Genomic DNA, 20,101 nt, shown 5'->3' with positions numbered 1-20,101 from the left:
ACGTTTTAATACCTGGCAGCGTCCTCCTCCAGTAGCAGTTTTACAAATTGTCTGGGTATGTGTAGTGACAGCACGCTCTCTGCCATCTGTTCCAGGACACGTAGATGGTTTCCATCCGTGGTAGGAAAGCGATACATCCTGGATATCGTTCCCCCAAATACTACAGCAACGCACAAATTAATTACTTTAATTACCAAACATTCAATTGACCAAAATAGATAAATAATAATAATAAATATTAATCTGATAAGAAACTTTTTGAGACAATTAAATAGCAATGGAAGGTTTATTACTTAATTTAAAGCATTTAATTACAATAAATGTTTACAATAAATAAAAGCCACTTATATTTAGATAAATACTGTTATAGTTTTTATAGTAGCATAAAACTTTAAACTTGAACAGTCCAATACACAGACACTAGTATAAAGGACAGACATACTAACCCGCTTTTAATAGTGTATCTTTGCATAGAGAAGCAGATTTTGATTTTATCCCCATGGATTCAGTAAGGCTCTCATCAACAGGTAACACCATCTATTAGAAACAATAACATAACATTTAGAAAACTATGATTCATTGCATTTTATCCTTTTATATATTAAGATTGACAAAATGAACTAGAGATGCATGAGTACCGATACTAGTATCGGGTATTAGCCCGATACCGCGCTCATTAACTCGTACTCGCAAACGAGGCTCCGATACTAAACATCCGATACCTTGTGCCTAGTGCACGTTGCTGCGTTAACGCAGGGATTTTCAACCTGTGGGGCGCGAGTGCCTGACCGGGGGGTGTGACATTGCAAGATTTTTTTACTTCTAAAACTAAAGCAATTCATTTTTCACCCACGGGAGACAGATTGAATTATTCTCACTGACCACGCTCACACGCACGTTAATTATACTGGTTATTACCACAGAGCGGGAGCCGACTCAGAGTCGTTTACGATTTACCGAGGTGAACCACGAATGTATGTGCTGATAGAATCGGCTCAGATGGGATCGGACTGTATTATCCTTTTAAAGTAAATATTTCAATCAGCAGAATCGCATCGCATGTATGATGTGCACAACGTTAATTACGTGCGTTTATTAATGAACATTAACGTTAGCTTGTCAGAAGCTTTCTCAATGATGTCTGTGCGGTGTTTTTTTTTTTTTTTTTACAATTAGTGATGGCAACCCAAGCAACTGTTTCACTGAACTATTTTACACTAAAAACTACACTATTCCATAATGCTCCAGATTGCATCATTCTAAATAGGTATCGGTATCGGCGAGTACTAAAATACATGTACTTGTACTCGTACTCGGTTGGGAAAAAATGGTGTTGATGCATCCCTAAAATGAACATGAAGTACTTATTGAATATGAGTATATCCAAGGAGGGCACGGTGGCTCCGTGGGTAGCACTGTCACCTCACAGCAAGAAGGTCCTGGGTTCAATCCCCAGGCGGGGTGGTCCGGGTCCTTTCAGTGCAGAGTTTGCATGTTCTCCCTGTGTCTGCGTGGGTTTCCTCCGGGAGCTCCGGTTTCCTCCCACAGTCCAAAAACATGCAGTCAGGTTAATTGGAGACACTGAATTGTCCTATAGGTGAATGTGTGTGTGTATGTGTGTCTGCCCTGCGATGGACTGGCGCCCCGTCCAGGGTGTTACTGTGTGCCTTGCACCCATTGAAAAGCTGGGATGGGCTCCAACGTGACCCTAATTGGATAAGCGGTTAAGAAAGTGAGTGAGTGAGTATATCCAATGTGTGGGGATACTTACTTTCAGTAAGTTCCCAGTTTCAGTGATTAAAACTAAACCGAACACACTTTACTTCTACTTTATGCTATGTATTTATCATATAATTCCTGCTATATGTTTTCTATACACTAGTGTATTCAAGCTTTTATGTGTTATTTGGCATGATTTAGTAATTTACAGCTGTTACCTTTAATTTAGCTGTGGTACGCCTTGTGATACAACAGTGTGATACAACACTTACCCTGCCATTAATTGTGTCGGTCCGAGTAAGTTGAGCTCTATGGTCCTTCTTCTCCTCCAACTGCCAGGCAATAATAGTTATGTTGCCCACCTTTTCATTCTCTGCTGATCTAAACCATTCAAAATACAGGGATATCATAAATGCTGGGCTAATGGTATTCATAATACACATGGTGAATGCAACAGATAAACAGGCATAAAGACCTAAGTGACTTTGATAAGGGCCAAATCGTTATGGTCAGACTGGGTTGCATCTCTGAAACAGCACGCGATAATTGCTTGCAACCAATGATCTAAGGATAGATAAACCGATGAACCGACAACAGATTGTTGGGTGGCCAAGACTCAGTAAAGGAAGAGGACATGAAGGCTATGGCATTTGGTACAGAACAACAGAAGGTCCACAAAAGGTGAGTTTATCACATCATACAGTATATTGAACACCTCTGTATATGAGGCTGTGTAGTCGCAGGCCAGTCAAAGTGCCCATGCTAACTTAGGTAAGCCATTGAAAGCACCTGTGGTGGGCAGACACATACCAGATACCACAGGACCTTTTCAGATGTCTTGGTGAATCAGAACCTACTACGCAGGTATTTATAATGTTCTGGCTCATCAGTCAATAATAAATCAAACAAACTAAATTTTCAGATTGATAAAGCCTTGCAGGGTTGGACATTCAGGTTGTAAGGTGACTTAATTACCATCTGTTACTCGTTGATATTACATTGCTAGTCTTCTGTATTGAGCTGACCTACCGTAGTGTAAGGTGCAGTCTGTGAAATTTATCCTGGAGTAGTTCTTTCACTGTGAACATGGCCGAACCAAGCAAATACATCTGATAAAAACAATATTCAGAGTTATGTCTCCATGATGGAAAATGCAAGATTGAACTTAATAAAGCCAAAAGATAATATTCTCTTGGTAAAAGATTTGTGACAAGTGAACATACACTTTTATTAAAAGGGGTGTCTAATACATTTACCCACACAGTATAAGTGTACATTGTAACATTATTATTAATTTATCATTAGTAATCTCACCGTCCCCTGCGAACGGTCTTTGACATCATAGACAGAAAGTTTGACTTGAGTCTGCTGAGTAATCAGAGAGTCTTGAAAAAAAGCAATGCTGCTGAGGAAAATTGGGTTACTTGTGCCCTGAAAAGAAAAATTTAATCTTTTAATTAAAACACAATACACAAAATCTATGCTTCTATTGATTTAAATGCTTATACTTATTGTTCACAGCCTTTTCTTATAAAAAACAAGAGGTCAGGTACAGCTCTGTGCACACTTACCTCTATGATCTCAGTCTGAGCATGTTTTGTCCAAAAGGCTTGAGGGGGAGTGGTACAGCTCACTGCTACAAAGCTACTGGGTTTACGCTCCAACGTTGGAGTCACTAACTCACTGCATGCTGGAGGAAAACAATAAATTAAAGCAAAATCACAATGTACAGACAACTCTAAAATTACTAAGCACTTTTAAAGGAATACGAAACAATTATTTTTATTCATATTATCATCTTCTGTAACTGCTTTATCTAATCAAGATAGTAATATGCATAAATACACCCTGGACAAAGCACCAACATTACTGCTGTACTGTCTGCTATGTACTGTATCTTATGAAATTGATTTACGCTGTGTTTACACCGAGATTATAGTCACGACAGGAAGGGTAGGTAATTTTCATCTTTCAGTCTATAGTCCTTGTCAAGTGTTCTTATATGTTTTTCTTTAGATTCTTTTCAAGAAGTTGAGCCTTTTTATTTTGGCTTGATTTAAGATTTTTCACTTCAAAAAAGTAAATAATTAATAAGCGTATATATTTATACAGTGCTGTCCTATTAAAGAACAAGAAGAAACTTCTAATAACCAGCTGGAGTGTAATAGATGGTATTGGCTCTTTGTGCAAATAACATTTTGTAAAGGTTTACAGCAGTGGCATTTACAAACCCCATTTCTTTGGAGGAAAAGTTGGCACACTGTCTAAAATGCAATAAAACAACAAAGAATCTGAGATTTGTTCATTCGTTTGAGCCTTTATTTAAATGAAAAACACAGAAAGAAATTACTTTTAATATTTTTGCTAACCAAGCTGTATTTTGTAATTATAAACACATTCTGAATTCCAGTAAATTGGTAACAGCTAAGGTGGGTATAAAAAAGAATCCACCAAACACTTAATCTTTACAAAGAATGAGAAGAAATCTTAGCTCTTGGACTAGGCCTGAAACCACTGTTAAATGTGTGTGACATTGAAACCCTTAGTCAGCACTGCAAAAGAAACAGTCATGCAGCTGTGATAAATATAGCCACATGGGCTCATGAGCATTTTTGAAAAAAACATCGACATTCATCATTTTGTACAACTTTTAAGAAGCCATTGGTTGGTTTACAGTAATGTATTTTTTTGCTACTCACCCAAACTGAACTCCAGCACAGGCTCATCAGGATCCTGACTGTTACCTGAATAACATAATGACAATATGTTTACATGTTAGCACATCACAATTGTGATCACACAACATCATTTGTATAAATTCCATTTCCAGAAAAGTTGGTAAATTTTGTGATTTGTTCATTCTCAGTGATAGTATTTTGTATGGATAAACAAATTTTACAATTTTACAATTTTACTGAAACATTCCACAATAAGCAGGTAAATTGGTAAGGGAGTCATGATTGCTTGTAAAGACTGATCCATTGGTGGATCCCCCTTTTATACTCAATGTTGTGGCTCACCATGTTGTGGCAAACTTTATGAGAGCATTGTCAATCACATTTCAAAAAACATTTCTCAACACAAGATTGCAAATAATTTAGATATTTTACCATCTACCATATATAATATTGTAAAAAGTTTCAGAAAATCTGGAGAAATCTCAGCCTGTGTTGAGCAAAACTGTACTGCAACCATATGTATCTTCAGTTCCAAAATAATGAAAAATGGTAATTAATAAGAAGGGTGCTGTCACACAGTGGTAAACTCACCTCTGTCATAAACTTTTTAAGTATGCTGCAAGCATCAACTTATTAATGTTTCTACTTACAAAATACAATTGTACAAAGTTGGTTAATAAAAATAGTGGAAATTTTTTTCTTTGTAGTTTCTTAAGTTATTAAACATTCAAGAAAATGAACAAATCACAAATTCCTGCTTTTCTAGAAATTGGGTTTGTACGTGATACACAAACACAGTACATGTTTAATATCGATGCAGTTATTTTTAAAGATGCACCACAAATATAGCAGAAATATAGTGTAAAAACCCATCAGTCCATTTCTCACCTGTCAGTGTAAGCCCCATCATCTCAGAAGATAAATCAAAGGTGTTGGCGCGGTACACAGACCAGGGCCGATGGCGAGGGCTGCGCTCCTTCCCCGCCATTTTATATTAAACCACACTGAAGATCCCTGGGACTCAGGATAGTAATTCGAAAGAGTTGTGCTGAAGGAGTAGATACAGGATCTGACCAATGCCCTCACACCTGGTCACGCTGAATGAAATTCAACACTCTGGTGTTGAGGTTTATAAGGAGGCTTTACTCTGTAAACGTGTGCATCAATCCAAAGCTGCTAAGAGAAAGAGAAGAAATAAAAATTACAAGACATTTAAAGCTCTTACCATCATTTAACAACTGTTAAGTAAAAACAGGGCACTAGTCTTGAAATTTGGGATACAAGCCTTGAGAAGTGGAATAACAAGATCTTAAGATGGCAAACGAATGGGTATTAAATATTTATATAAAGCCATAAACCAGAAACCCAAGAAACAAAAGAGTTCCTTTGACATTAATTAAATAATAATATAAATTTTTATTAACATGTCCCATACTAGGCCCTGGTATCAACATGTTTGGTCCTTAGGGCTCATACTTTCACGATCTATTTGAGCAACCAACCTAAGTCATAAAATGATGAAAATGTTCAGCACCATGAGAATGAGGAAACATTTACTGCTCTTAACACTTCACATGCTACTCACGAATACACAACATGAGTAGCATGTGAAACTGAAAAAAACAAGCCCACAGAGACTGAAATGCAAGTGTAATGCAAGGTAAACAAACTTTTGCCAAAACAGTAAATTGAACCCTATTTGACTCCTAAGGCTGTGCTCCTTACTCTGGCTTATTCTACAAGCAAGTCATTATGCCAAGATCACAGGCTTTTCAACAGATTGTTTGCTGATATAATTTGTTCATGGTTTCACACTGTTTACATTAGTAGGTGTCAAGTCGCTGATGCTGCTGAAGATGCACCTCTTGTGGTAGTGAGATGCTGTTGTTGTTGCTAGTGTGTAGTAGGGCTGCTGCGATTGGTCGACCTAATCGACCTAAGCGACGCTCAAAGTGCAAAAAGCTTCTCATGTGAATGCGTCGTAACGCTTACCACTGTGTTTACATCGCTTCGAATTTTAAGTAGATTCTGAGTGAATGTGTAGGTTAGAATCTGGGCTCATTCTGTCTTTACTGTACGTTGGACGTGCCTACCTCTGTTTTATTTCTGCTATAAGTTTAAGCACATTGCTTTGTGTACGGAATGCCATAAACACATGTTGCACTTTGTTTAATATGAAGCACTTGAGAATTTGATAATGTGAACATAAACCCTGTGTACATTAGTTTTGTGCCATATTATTATGCCATACAGTTTGTTGTTAAAATAAAAGAAGCTTAAATGAGATTCTAAATTAAATTTTTAGGAAAATTCGTTTAGATTAATCGACTAATCGGTAAAAGAGTCTATAGATTAATTGACAGAAAAATAGTCGTTAGTGGTAGCCCTAGTGTGTAGATGTAGTCCATTCTATTAAATATTCATTACATATAACCGCTTTGCTGTCTTATGCATGTCAAAACCTTTTGACACTTATGCTATAAGATTGTTCTATAGAATCGACCAGATCTGTATCCTTAATATGAAGCTCAGTTCATTTCTGATCAACAGTTTTACAACATTACACTGTGGCAGCGCTCGTGCAGCAGTGCGTAAATCTGTGGTAAACTCCAGTTAAAAGGTACAAACTTGTACTCAACCAATCTATCAATTTCTGCAGAAGCAATATTTGGATATGTAAAGGAAAGGAGCTTGACAGCAATCTATAACATCTGCCATATTTGACAATAGTTAGATTGAGTCAATATCACTGGTATTTTTATTGATAGACAATCAATATGAAGGACATTCTGAATCAACGTTTATTATGGCTAGCATTTCCCACAGCTCTGAACACGGATGAGCTGATACATGACCAGCAGTGACTTCTTCTTAAATGTCAGTGTGTTTACTCAGTATAAAATCTAAACCATCATGTACTTGCCATATTCAGATCCTGTCAGGATAAAGAATTGTTTCACAAAACTGTGATGTTTCAAACAGAGGCGTAAGAAAAAATAGAAACTGAGTGCTGAGTGATTTCCGTATTACTGCAGTGTTGGCAGCTAAAACAATGTCTGGCCCCTGATGTATTGCCAAACATTAAAACCAAATTCCCATTTCTAAACATGTTTAAATGGAATTAAAACTAATATGGTCAGTATTCAACAATGGGCATTAATAAATTAATAAAATAAAAATAAGAACAAGCGAGTTGGACAAACTGGTAGTGATATAATTTGTAAACCTGTATCTAAAATAGCTTAGCAGAAGGCAAGTCTGTAAAGCAGCAGGTAGTGAGTGGGCTCAGCTCTGGGCAACCCACAGTATTACAACCCAAAACCATTCCTCTTACTGCAGGCATTTCTATGGCCATCTCAAAGAAAGTAAGCTAATTAGCTGTACATTGTATTTTTACGTTTGTACATGCATATAATGAACTAGCTGCATTCACAGTGTGATCACAGAGACGACTGATGCTACAGTAATAAAACCCCAATAATGCAAAGTAAAATCAACGCAGAGTGTATTCTTCCAAATTAACTTCTAACATTAAACATTAGCCCTGACATTTCTCTTCAACACACACTTTACAAGTAATTTACCAGGAAGGGTACAAGTATGCATGCTAACAAGTTGAAGTTTTGAGCAGATTAATGTGACTGTGGGAATTTCCAGGCAAATATGGAAGGTTATGTAGAAACAATAATATACGATACTAAATATGATATGCTGACACTGTGACATTACAAGAAAATCAACCAGAAAAAAAGAACAGAAACATCTTTTACAGAAACATCTGCTATTTTGACTGATTTTGGAACTAAGTAAATAATGACTGTTCATGCTAATGAGGAAAAGATTTTTTACTGAAATGCCTAATTCAGTGTAGGGATCATTTGCAAGGCAAATACTTGCAAATTACTTCTAAAAAGAAAATTACACACTGCCAAATTGTGGCTAAATTGTCCTGATTCTTCCTGACCTACATTATATAGCTACCTGACTGCAGGCGTTCAAATGAGTTCCAACTGCTTTAACAGGGCAATGACAGACTCACTTTCCTGGGAGGTTTTCAACAAGATTTTGGAGTGTGTCTATGGAAATGTATGGTAATTTAGTCAAACGAGCATTTGTGAGGTCAGTGAACTCGTTCCAGAGGTGTTCAGTGAGGTTGAGGTGAGGGCTCTGTGCAGGCCACTGAATTCCTGTCCTTATAGACCTTGCCTTGTGCACAGAAGCACCATCATGGTGCTGAAACATGGAGGGGTTCTACCTAAACTGTTGCCACAAGTTTTTACATATAATCGAGTTTATGGACATTTCAGTCATTAGTCTGGCTAAAAAACACCCAAACTCAGTCATTGGTATATTGTATAGTAGTTAAGTGTCAGTGATGTTTGTTTAAAAAAACTTAAAATACCTAAAACAGGATGTCTGGAATTGACAGTCACCAAATGCAGAAAGACATCCCCACTGTATTTCTATGAAATGTTACTAGCAGTCAACTAGAAACCAAAGCTAGGGTAAACATGCAACAGCTTGCTAGTTAACAGGTACCTTATTATTACCTCCATCTGGTTCAGCAAGTTTTTTCTTTCTTTTTGCTCTGCTATTGCTTATATGGTTTATCTTAATGAGTGTGTGTAGCAAAGCATGAAAACTGTTTTACGTCAAGCTGTTCATGCAAATAATCTCTGGTACTTTAGGCATTAACAAAAGGGCAAGGATTGATAAGTGGACAGGCTAGTTTGTGGTTTATGCTAATGCGACCGACCTTAAAGCTTAAAGATACCATGATGTAACTGGCTGTGGTTCCTTAGGCTTTCTATTCCTCAGAATGGCTTTGGGGTAAATAATAGTGGTATTTCCTGAAGTGTGACTCACTATTCTGAGTCAGACTTATTTACGCATGCTTTTTATTAGTCGTTATAAATCAGGGATGTGGGGTTCTGATGACACGTCTGGGGTCTGGTGATCTGGGTGGCCATCTGCTGGCCTGGCTTTAGATAAAGGTACAGTTCTGGGGTTCATCGTCATAGAGATCTGTGGTAATCAGGGATGTTGGGTTGCTGTTGTTCTGCCTTTCACAGTTGATCAATCAGGTTTGTTGACAGTGGGGGAGGTGGGTGCTGTTCTGTCTTTTAGTTATGTTGTAAAAATTAAATGTCTCTAGCTATATTCTTTTTATTAATACTTTTGTTCCCTGAACTGGTTCTGACATGAACCTTTTTACTCACCTAAGACTGAAGCCCAGACTGAACTGAAGAAAGATGAACTCTAATTACATTCTTTATTCTTTTTATTTTTTAGAAATAATTGTATCTTTACATATCTAATGTATTTATTCTAATTCATCCAAATTATCCTGTAGAGCATGCAAGGATTATGAAGGTCTATACTGAGTTGGTTACACTGTAGGTTTCTTCCTCTTTATTGTAATATATGGAGGACTTTTTCTTTTGGTAGGGAAATTTGTGAAGTTGCATTGAGGCAATGTCCACTTTAAAAAGCGGAATACAAATAAACTTGACTTCTTATCAGTTAGCACTTATAAATCTGTCTATTGTCCATGTGAACTGTACAGTGTGCAGTACAGAAGGTCAATACTCACTGTTGTTTGGAAGGTATTTATATATAAAATGAGGAGTTTGCATTTCAAGTGTCAGAAATTGTGAGTAGTGAATTATCATAGTGAATCTATTAATAGTACTTTAGTTTGGACAAGGTAGCATTCTTTATGCTGTATGCTACCAGATAACCTTTTTTCTGTTTGCACCTGGCAGCAGTGTCTATCAGGTTTGTTTGCGTTTGCCTATAACAAATCAGGTCCCTCCTTCTGCAAAGCTACTGCCTGACATCCATGGACATGCCACACCAATCTGCATAAGAATTTGCAAAAGAACCTTTGACCTGCGGTCTCTGGCTGTATCCCACAGACTCAGCAGAGCTCTCCAATAAAATTTAGAGGATGTGGCAAATCCAAAGTGGGCATGTTCCTGCGTTTCGAGTTCTGCATTAAGATTGTGCTATCTGATAATAAGCATTAGGGCTGTTATAAAATTATAATATAATAACATTTATTTATTTTAATTTTTACAAATGTCTGAGAAGCTTTTGTTCTGTTGTCCAGTGATGTCACCTTTACTTCAGTATTTTATGATTAATGCAGCAATTAATAATTACCATATTCAAACTAAGAGAGGTCTAGTTAAGTGATTTATTCATTTATTAGGATTTTAACGTCATGTTTTACAAACTTTGGTTACATTCATGACAGGAACAGTAGTTACTCATTACACAAGATTCATCAGTTCACAAGGTTATATCGAACAGTCATGGACAGTTTAGTATCTCCATTTCACCTCATTTGCATGGAAACCGGAGCACCCCGGAGGAAACCCACACAGACACGGGGAGAACATGCAAACTCCACACAGAAAGGACCTGGACCACCCCACCTGGGGATCGAACCCAAGACCTTCTTCCTGTGAGGCAACAGTGCTACCCACTTAGCCACTGTGCCACCCGAATTACTAGTAAGTAATTACAATTAGTAACTGCTGGTAGTCACATATGTAACAAAATGTAAAACACTTAACTTTAAAATCCTAATAAATAAACAAGAAGACATTCTTTCTTCTTATGCTTGTCCTTTTTTATTATCTCATTCTTTTACTGTTATAGCCTCTGTAATATCTTCTTTAACTGCTATAGTTTTCTTGTCCTTTAATGAGAAAGGGGAATGCCAAACTGGGCAAATTAGTCTTATTAAACTCGAACACATAGCAGATGGCAAAGAAAAACAAAAACATAAAACTTTCTAGCCACTAAAATAAATAAGCAGGGGATGAAATAAGTGTCACTTACTTAGTGAACAGGCTGCTTTATGAGTCAGACTAGAGATTAAGTAGTCATGATTACTAGTCATGAAAAAGCTCCAATCTGTGCATCTCATGTATAAAAGTCTATACTTAGAACATTTACTGCCACTCATCCTTTATCAGGCCAACTACCAATCTTGCCTAACTGTCGTCAAACATATTTTTACAGCACAACTGTGATCCCTTAGTTTATCCATGATTAACTGCCTTTATGTGGGCAGAATTCACAGAAAAAAACATGGTCATTGTTCAGAAATGCAAAGTAAATATAATCAATCTGGCATCTGGTCATTGTGTGTGTCCACAAATCTCAGGCGTTCCACAGACCATATAATGTGTGAAGGCACTTCTTCATTACTGATTATTTACACCCATGCTTATTATGCACTAATTCATCACCAGGTACACAGCATTATAGCCTCTATACCTTATTTCTCTCAACCATTGGCTTACTGCTGGGATAAGCTAAAGTAAATTTCCAAAGGTTTTTACAAGGAAATGTGTATGGCATTGACTGTGTGTGAATGATGTTTTGGCATTAAAAAATGTGTATAGACAAATGTCATGCCTCCTTAAGGAAACACATTACTTTAGGTCTGACACCAATCGAAAATATCTTGTCCAGTGAAGAACTACACACTGCAGAATGTGCCAATCCATCGCAGGTCACCACACTCTCCCAGTTTATTCACTCTCTCAAACCTAGAGGCAATTTTACAGGAGCCGAAAGAATTTCTGCATTTTTATTTAAAGGTGGGAGAAAACTGGAGTACCTGAAGAAAACATAGGGAAATAGGGACACAGGGAAAACATGCCAAATTCTTTAGACAGTGACTGAATGTAAGGATAAAACCCGGAACCCTAAGACCCATGTTTCTGTGTGGCATTCAGCTTACCAGTTTTGCAGCTGTGCTATAAAAGCACATTTATAAAATACAAACAAGCATTAAGGATCACTAAACAAAGATGCCTATTTACAGTGTAGTAGTGACATTTATATTATAAAGCAATTAGAGGAGCTTTATCTGTAAAATGCCACATCAAATGATGACTAACCATGGGTAAAACAGGATTCTTCACGCTTTTCTTTACTGATGTCCCTGATTAGTGCTTCTATTTTAGAGGTGGTCTGTTCTCATGGGCACTCATTAATTGTGTAACAGAAATAACTACATCTTGGATTAAACAGAGCTTATTGGGGTAAATAATAACAATCTGAATACTTAAATACTGATCATTTGACATTTGTAACTACAGTATCAGGATCAGTCAGTGTGTCCACAGTTTATGAATGATTTATAAGTGTTTAAAAGGTAGACAGGTTGTAAAAAAGCTTTAATGGTAGGATACTAATGTACTGCTGAGACACTTTGGTGAGGTGATGTACTATAATATGTAGTAGAGTAACTGGTTACAATACAAATTTAGTGAATTGGTGATATGCTGTTGCAAATGCAAATACACGAGAGACCTTTTTAATGATCACTGCTGTTCTGCAGCATGTGTAAAAGCGGACTGCCTGCTTGTGCAAAGCTGGCCTGTCTGACCCACTTAAACAACATCTTTCACTTGAAATACAGTAGTGATCCTAACTGTCATAAGAGAGTGAATGTGTACTAGAATAGGTGTACCAAATCAAGTGCTTGGCGAGTGTACACTATATAATCAAAATTAGCAGACACTGCAGCTAATTAGTGAGTATTAGGTGTATAAATCATTTACCTAAATATTTCACTTCCACTGGAAGGCTGGAAAAGTCCTTTCCTGTTCAAGTATGACTGCCACTGTGCAAAAGCTGAGGTCCATGAAAACATTTGGTTTGACAAATTTGATATATAGGGACTTCACTGAAATGTATGGCAGCCTGTTGTCAACCAAAGTGAACTCTGGGATAAACTGGACTGTTCACTGAGAGCCAGACCCATTAGTCCCCAGTTCTTGGCCCCACAAATGCTCTTTTCACTAAATTAGCATAAATTTCCACACTCATGTAAAGCCTTCCAAGATAAGTGGAGGCTGTTATAACCACAAAGAAAGGGGCCAATTCCATGTGAATGACATTGGTTTCAGATTTGAATGCTCAACAAGCTCAAGGTCACACGTTCACATATTTTCAGCCGATAGAGAAACCATAGTCTATAGTTCACCATACACATCTGTTTTTTGAAGTTCTTTCAAACACTGGGGCCATTTCCCCAAAACTTAGATTTAACTCAACTTTGTTTAAGCAAAAAAGCTCATACAGTGGCAATTACACTAAACACCATAAACAAAAGTGATGCTTTTCATTTTTCCATGTCTTTTTTAGAGTACATGGTTTTGTATATTCAGACCACTAATTTGATTGCTAACCTATTTATTTTCCTTCCTTGACATGGAAACATCTGGCTGCAGGCTCAGTTGTAGCTGCGCACTCCTATTATGACTGCAGGTCTAGCCTTCTTATTCATTTATACCACTAGTGCTGGGCTAAAAATAAGGCTGCTTGTTCTTCTCTTGTGTTCGAGTTTCAGCTTCTGATATGATTCTGATGCTGAGTTTCTGTATCTTAAGCTTCTAAAAACACACAAATGCACTGTTTTTATAACCCGTAACCTGCAGATCCCCATATATTTACTTTAAGTGTTTATTCTGATGTATTTCTGTTGATACCTACAAAGGTTTATAGAAAATATCTCAAGGAACTCCTAAAACTACAAAATGTCTTGCTGTAACCAAATATCCAAACATCTTGCTGTAAACTAAAGTGACCTCTATGATGTTTTCAGCTATAACAACAGCCACTAACCTGAGATGTCTGTGGGAATTTGTGCCCATTTACTCAAAAAAAAAAAAAGCATTTGCCACTGATATTGGTCAAGAAAGCCTGGATTGATATTCCAGTTTATTCCAAAGCTGTTTAGGGGGGCTGAGGTCAGTGTTCACTGAAGGCCAATGGAGTTTCTTTAAACCAAGCTTTTCTGCTTTTCGTCATGTCTTTATTGACCTTGCTTTGTGCACAGGGGCACTGTCATACTGGAACCCTAAAGGCCCTCCCTAAACTGTTTCTGAAAAGTTGAAAGCATGGAATTTCCTTTTCAATTCATATAAAGGATACAGCAATTGTTAGCAATTGTTGTAGCTGAAACACTTGAATTCAATAATTAGAGAATTCATGTGTTAGAATTGTCCATATAGTGTAGATATGAATGTAACTTCGTTAACAGCCTGGTCCTGTTCCTGGTGAGTCCAGAACCTATTTAAAAACACTTGAACGCTATTCAAAAACAAGATAAAAATACATTTTAGACAGGGTGCCAGACAATCACAGTGGCCCATTTACTCACACTTTATCTTGACCAGCTAACTAATTTACTGGCTAAAGAAGTACATAGAGAAAATCTACATAGAAAGAACACGCCAAAGTTCTTACAGGGTAGGGTTTGCACCCAGATTTAAAAGACCTTATGCTGTGCAGTACCTGTGGTTATTATCATTATTATTATTACTAAGTAATTTACAAATTAACGTAAAAGCACTTTTACTGCTGCTAGCTTTTAGAATTGTAATGCTTTTACCTTCAGCAATCAATAACTTATTGATCATCAGGGGAATCATGTGGATTGCCAAAGTTATCTGATTCATACATGGATAGAAATCTACGATTGAGAGCTAATTGAAAATGACAACATTTGTGCCAAGGAATAGCCTAAAGAAGGCAATGTGGGAAAATGTATTTATTATGATTTTAACGTCATGTTTTACACACTTTGGTTACATTCATGACAGAAAATGGTTCATCAGTTCACAAGTTTAATGTCAAACACAGTAATGGGCAATTTTTTTATTACATATTCACCTGACTGCATGTCTGTGGACTGTGAGAGGAAACCGGAGCTCCCGGAGGAAACCCACACAGACACGGGGAGAACATGCAAACTCCACACAGAAAAAACCCAGACCGCCCCACAATGTGGGAAAAAGTGGGGCACATGCGTTTACAACAATGATGTTGTTGAGTCTGGAAGTGATAACAAACTTGTACTGGTCATTGTGACGCAATACTGACAACACTTGGCAGCAGTTGCTATTTTAATAACACAAACAGCTCTCTGAAATAATGAGAAGACAGACATAACGTGTCTTGAGTGCAGCAAACCGAATCCAAAGCAAGAAACGTTTTGTGAAAGAGGAAATCCAGCAGGGAGGTTCACTGCTTCTTTCGTTTGACATAACGCAGCTGAAATAGCAGTAAAAAATCCATCAACAACGAAATGATGGTTTCAGTACCTGAAATACTGAGCCTTAAACCCGATGCTGCGGTCACTCAGATCACCATAGAGAGTAAAGCAGAGACGCTTCCGTTATATTTACACAATGCTTTTACAAAAACTATTCAACAGCACAACGCCAAAACAACATAATACCGTCACACATTCACTCCTGACAACATTCATTCATTAGCGACTCTCACTAGCAGCACTCAGATCATTCCGCCGCGGATGTTTACTGCTTCCACATCAACGCTTCATAATCACAGCGATGTAAAGATGCTCAGCCGTAAATAAAAATACACGAAATAAACTTACATTTTAGTCACCCTTCGTGCTATTGGCTTCCGTAGCTGTTTGATTCGTATACAGACTGATTCACAGCTGATTAGCTCGCTCTGCAGTGTCTACAGTCTGTAGACGCGCCCTTTTACGTCAATCGCAGTGACGTCAGACTTTGCTCACCATTAGCTATTCTATATCGAGGCATCTTTTGCTTTTCAAAATCTGGTAATCATTTTGTATTTTATGATGATGCAACCACACTGTACAACTGCTTCCATGGCCGATATCAACCAATATGTACAATGTAATAATATACACTGCCTGGCCAAAAAAAAGGTCACCACCTGGATTTAAACAAACAAATAGGTAAGACCCTCCCATTGGATAATTACTGCATGGGTGATTACGTTTTAGCTGGCAACAAGTTATTTAACCCTAACCGATGCAGTGAGTAGCTTCTCATTTGTTAAACAACCATGTCGAAAGACACATCCTGTGGTCGTGGAAAAGATGTTTATCTGTTTCAGAAGGGTCAAATTATTGCCATGCATCAAGCAGAGAAAACATCCAAGGAGATTGCTGAAACTACTAAAATCGGGTAAAGAACTGTCCAACGCATTATTAAAAAGTGGAAGGACAGTGGGGAAACATCATCTTCAAGGAAGGAATGTGGTCGGAAAAAAATCTTGAATGATCGTGATCGGCGATCACTTAAACGTTTGGTGAAATCAAATGGTAGAAAAACTACAGTAGAACTCAGGGATATGTTTAATAGTGAAAGTAAGAGCATTTCCACACGCACAATGTGAAGGGAACTCAAGGGATTGGGACTAAACAGCTGTGTAGCCTTAAGAAAACCACTTGTCAGTGAGGCTAACCGGCAAAAACGGCTTCAATTTGCTAGGGAGCATAAAGATTGGACTCTGGAGCAATGAAAGAAGGTCATGTGGTCTGATGAGTCTAGATTTACCCTGTTCCAGAGTGATGGGCGCATCAGGGTAAGAAGAGAGGCGACTGAAGTCATGCACCCATCATGCCTAGTGCCTACTGTACAAGCCTGTGTGGGCAGTGTTATGATCTGGGGTTGCTGCAGTTGGTCAGGTCTAGGTTCAGCAACGTTATCTGCCCAAAGAATGAGGTCAGCTGACTATTTCAAGATGACAATGCCAGGATTCATCGGGCTCAGATTGTGAAAGAGTGGTTCAGGGAGCATGAGACATCATTTTCACACATGGATTGGCCACCACAGAGTCCAGACCTGAACCCCATTGAGAATCTTTGGGATGTGCTGGAGAAGACTTTGCGCAGTGGTCCAAATCTCCCATCATCAATACAAGATCTTGGGGAAAAATTAATGCAACTCTGGACAGAAATAAATGTTGTGACATTGCAGAAGCTTGTGGAAACGATGCCACAGCAAATGCGTGCCGTAATCAAAGCTAAAGGCGGTCCAACAAAATATTAGAATGTGTGACCCTTTTTTTGGCCAGACAGTGTATATTCTTCATAAAATTTATATTATATTGTTTTACATCATCCATTGCAACCCTGAGGTGATTGTAATACAATATGCAGCGCTACCTTTTAACTCGACGTGTGTGCGACTGTCGGTTTGTTCTTTGTGCACTTATTCATAGAGTTGTTTACGCACGACACCATAACGCAATAGAGTGAGCAAAACGAATGAATCTTTACCGTAGACAAGAGCACAGCAACCGGACTCGATTCCAATAAATAATTCGTTTGAAAATAGTCATTTTAGACTTGTTTTGACCTAGTAATTCAGTTTGCAGACTAATGTGAAGAAATGAGCGAGGGGTAAATTTCATGTAAACATAGACAGGGTCTGTCGGGGCTTTACAGCCAAAAAGGCACAAATGTATTGAATAATGACACTATTAAGTACAAATAACTTATCTTGTTGTCTTGTTGTATGATATCGGCAATGGAAGCAGTTTTGCACCTAAGTGTGTTTAGGATGGTAACAAGCCTAGCATAATGTTTGTTTATGTGATAATGGTGTCTTTACATACAAGATGTACTGTAGAGTTAAAAGATGTTGTAACATTTAAATTTTATCCGTTTTTAGTGTAGCTTATAAAGTCTTGATCTCAGACTATTAACATTTAACAAAATTCAAATCTAAGCAAATACATACCTTTCTATTTGTGCTGGAATGTTAAGGGTTAGGTTAAAGATGCTCGTTTGTCTCCCTCTGCTGTCGGTAGAAAGAACGTCAGTCTCGGTATAAATTTTCAAGAGGGCTTGGCAATAGTTTTTTCTACCTAAGATCAATTTAATATCACTAACTATACAACACTTGCAATACACTTGCTTTGATAAAATTCTTGAACAGTCCTGCTTGATTCTGAAAAAAACCCAAAAAACAACCCATTTTGGATACATTACAATCATGCAATACATCTTTGTACACCAATAAACAAGCACATAATTTAAAAGCTAATTTTAAAAACACACCAGCAAACATGTTGTTACAAAAATTAAATTAAACATTATAATAATGTGGTTATGACAGGAAAGAGGGTAAAATTACCTTTGCCAAGGGCACTGACACGGCCCTATACCATGGCAGACCCTGGCTTTTGGACTTTTGGCATTTTCACAAAATCTACCACAGCACTTATAAAACATTTTCTTCGTCCTTTGAGGTGACATTAGACCGATACAGCTGTCACTTATTCCTCGTGAGAAACAGCTCTACGACATCAGAACTAAAACAACTTACTAAAATAAAAGGCAAAACATAAAGCTTAAGTTATTAAATAAAGACAATGTTTTTTATAAAAAAAACAAACAAACAAAAACTAGCAAACCCATAGTAAAAAGTGGTTTGGCTACTGTAAAAAGCTTCTGGGTTTAAGGCAGCCTTTCCCGACCTTTTTTGCAACACGGACCGGTTTCATATAAGATATAATTTCACGGACCGGCAGGGGAGGGAGGATTTAATAATATTGCTCACAAACGGTGTAAAATGTGCTTTTTTCGCTGCAATGAGACGCTTCTCCCTCCTAGGGGGGTGACAATAAGACAATAACACCCGAAGTAGAAGCAGTGAAAACTGCTTTTCTAGCGGTCTCTAATTATTCATTCTTTCTGTGCGGCCCGGTAATAAATAGCCCACGTACGGGTACTGGTCCACGGCCCGGTGTTTGGGGACCACTGGTTTAAGGTTCTCGAATCTGTCATGTACATGAAAAGGTATTGTAAAAGGGAGTGATTCTGTCTTTTTGCAGTTTTCCCAAAACTGCTACACTGACTCTTATTGCTACTTTGACCAAGATAAACCACTTTAAATCAGTAAATCTTCATGCATATGAGTACAATCACATCGATCTGCTGTTTATGTGTCTGGACCAGTACCGGTACTATCACTTTTATAGAAAGACAATACGCGGTTTCGGCTATAGTCTGAAGAATGTCACTTTAAAGCCATGAGCCGCTCCAATCAGGAGTGAGTATCCATGGAAACAAGGTGTGCGTAACAGCACCAGGTAAGAGTCAAAAGCAAATGCACAGGTAGTAGAGGAGAGGAGAGACCCAGGGAGAAGACGAAGGAATGAGAGACAGAGACAGAGAAAGAGAGAGAGAGAGCGAGAGGAACATCATGGCTGTATTCCACCTTTGGGCTTTGACAGAAATCATGGATCGTTACACGGGATTTTAATGAAATTACACATCTGGATTTAATATCATGTTTTCTATATTTATATATTAAGTGACCTTAAGAGGAGAACAAAACGGTTTTTTTTCCTAAACGTTTTCTTGACATTTTATTCTTCATCTGACTGGCAAAATGGGAATTTTATTCATCTCCAGTCAATTTTCTAACTTCTTTATTTTGTACGCAGCAGTTGGATTGTTGTTCTATGGCGTTTATGCAGAGGTTTCACCAACTCCAGCTAAACAGCCCCCACCAGAACCGATACACAATCCTTCTCAGACTTTTCCTCAACCAGAAAAATCCTATTTACCCATGTTTACCTTGAATTATCCTCGTGTTCAGATTCCGTTCGAAATTACTTTATGGGTGTTACTTGCTTCATTTGCGAAAGTCGGTAAGCAAACACACGTTATCATTCATTCATCTTACCTGATAATAAACAGTTTCAGTCACAGGTTCCACTATGAAGTTTCCTTCTCTCCACTGATTTCTGAATCTCCTCTCTTATTCTTCACAATAACGTTTTCCATGTATACAGTTGAGATGACTTTCATATGTATTTGACAGACACTTATCAACATGATTTGGAATTAAGGGGTTCAGGGATAGTGTTTGTTTGGTAGT

The 20,101-nt window shown here is 37.7% G+C and overlaps 2 protein-coding genes across 2 annotated transcripts in view; one reads left to right on the top strand and one right to left on the bottom strand.

Moving 5' to 3' along the window:
• The window catches only part of inpp4aa (inositol polyphosphate-4-phosphatase type I Aa), a 27,534-nt gene extending 11,642 nt beyond the window's left edge, over positions 1 to 15,892 (bottom strand). The window contains exons 1-9 of the mRNA XM_063005341.1: positions 15,829 to 15,892; positions 5,286 to 5,573; positions 4,419 to 4,463; positions 3,291 to 3,409; positions 3,034 to 3,150; positions 2,749 to 2,828; positions 1,992 to 2,100; positions 447 to 537; positions 13 to 160 (exon numbers count right to left, since the gene is read on the bottom strand). Coding sequence (XP_062861411.1) covers positions 13 to 160; positions 447 to 537; positions 1,992 to 2,100; positions 2,749 to 2,828; positions 3,034 to 3,150; positions 3,291 to 3,409; positions 4,419 to 4,463; positions 5,286 to 5,385 — 809 coding nt within the window. The 5' untranslated portion in view covers positions 5,386 to 5,573; positions 15,829 to 15,892. The remainder of the gene's footprint in view (positions 1 to 12; positions 161 to 446; positions 538 to 1,991; positions 2,101 to 2,748; positions 2,829 to 3,033; positions 3,151 to 3,290; positions 3,410 to 4,418; positions 4,464 to 5,285; positions 5,574 to 15,828) is intronic.
• Positions 15,517 to 20,101, top strand: part of slc9a2 (solute carrier family 9 member 2) — a 17,898-nt gene continuing 13,313 nt past the window's right edge. The window contains exons 1-2 of the mRNA XM_063005329.1: positions 15,517 to 15,583; positions 19,665 to 19,871. Coding sequence (XP_062861399.1) covers positions 15,517 to 15,583; positions 19,665 to 19,871 — 274 coding nt within the window. The remainder of the gene's footprint in view (positions 15,584 to 19,664; positions 19,872 to 20,101) is intronic.

The sequence above is a fragment of the Trichomycterus rosablanca genome, chromosome 12 (assembly GCF_030014385.1).
Source record: "Trichomycterus rosablanca isolate fTriRos1 chromosome 12, fTriRos1.hap1, whole genome shotgun sequence".
NCBI classification, from domain to species: Eukaryota; Metazoa; Chordata; class Actinopteri; order Siluriformes; family Trichomycteridae; genus Trichomycterus; species Trichomycterus rosablanca.
This window is presented reverse-complemented; position numbering and strand designations above follow the sequence as displayed.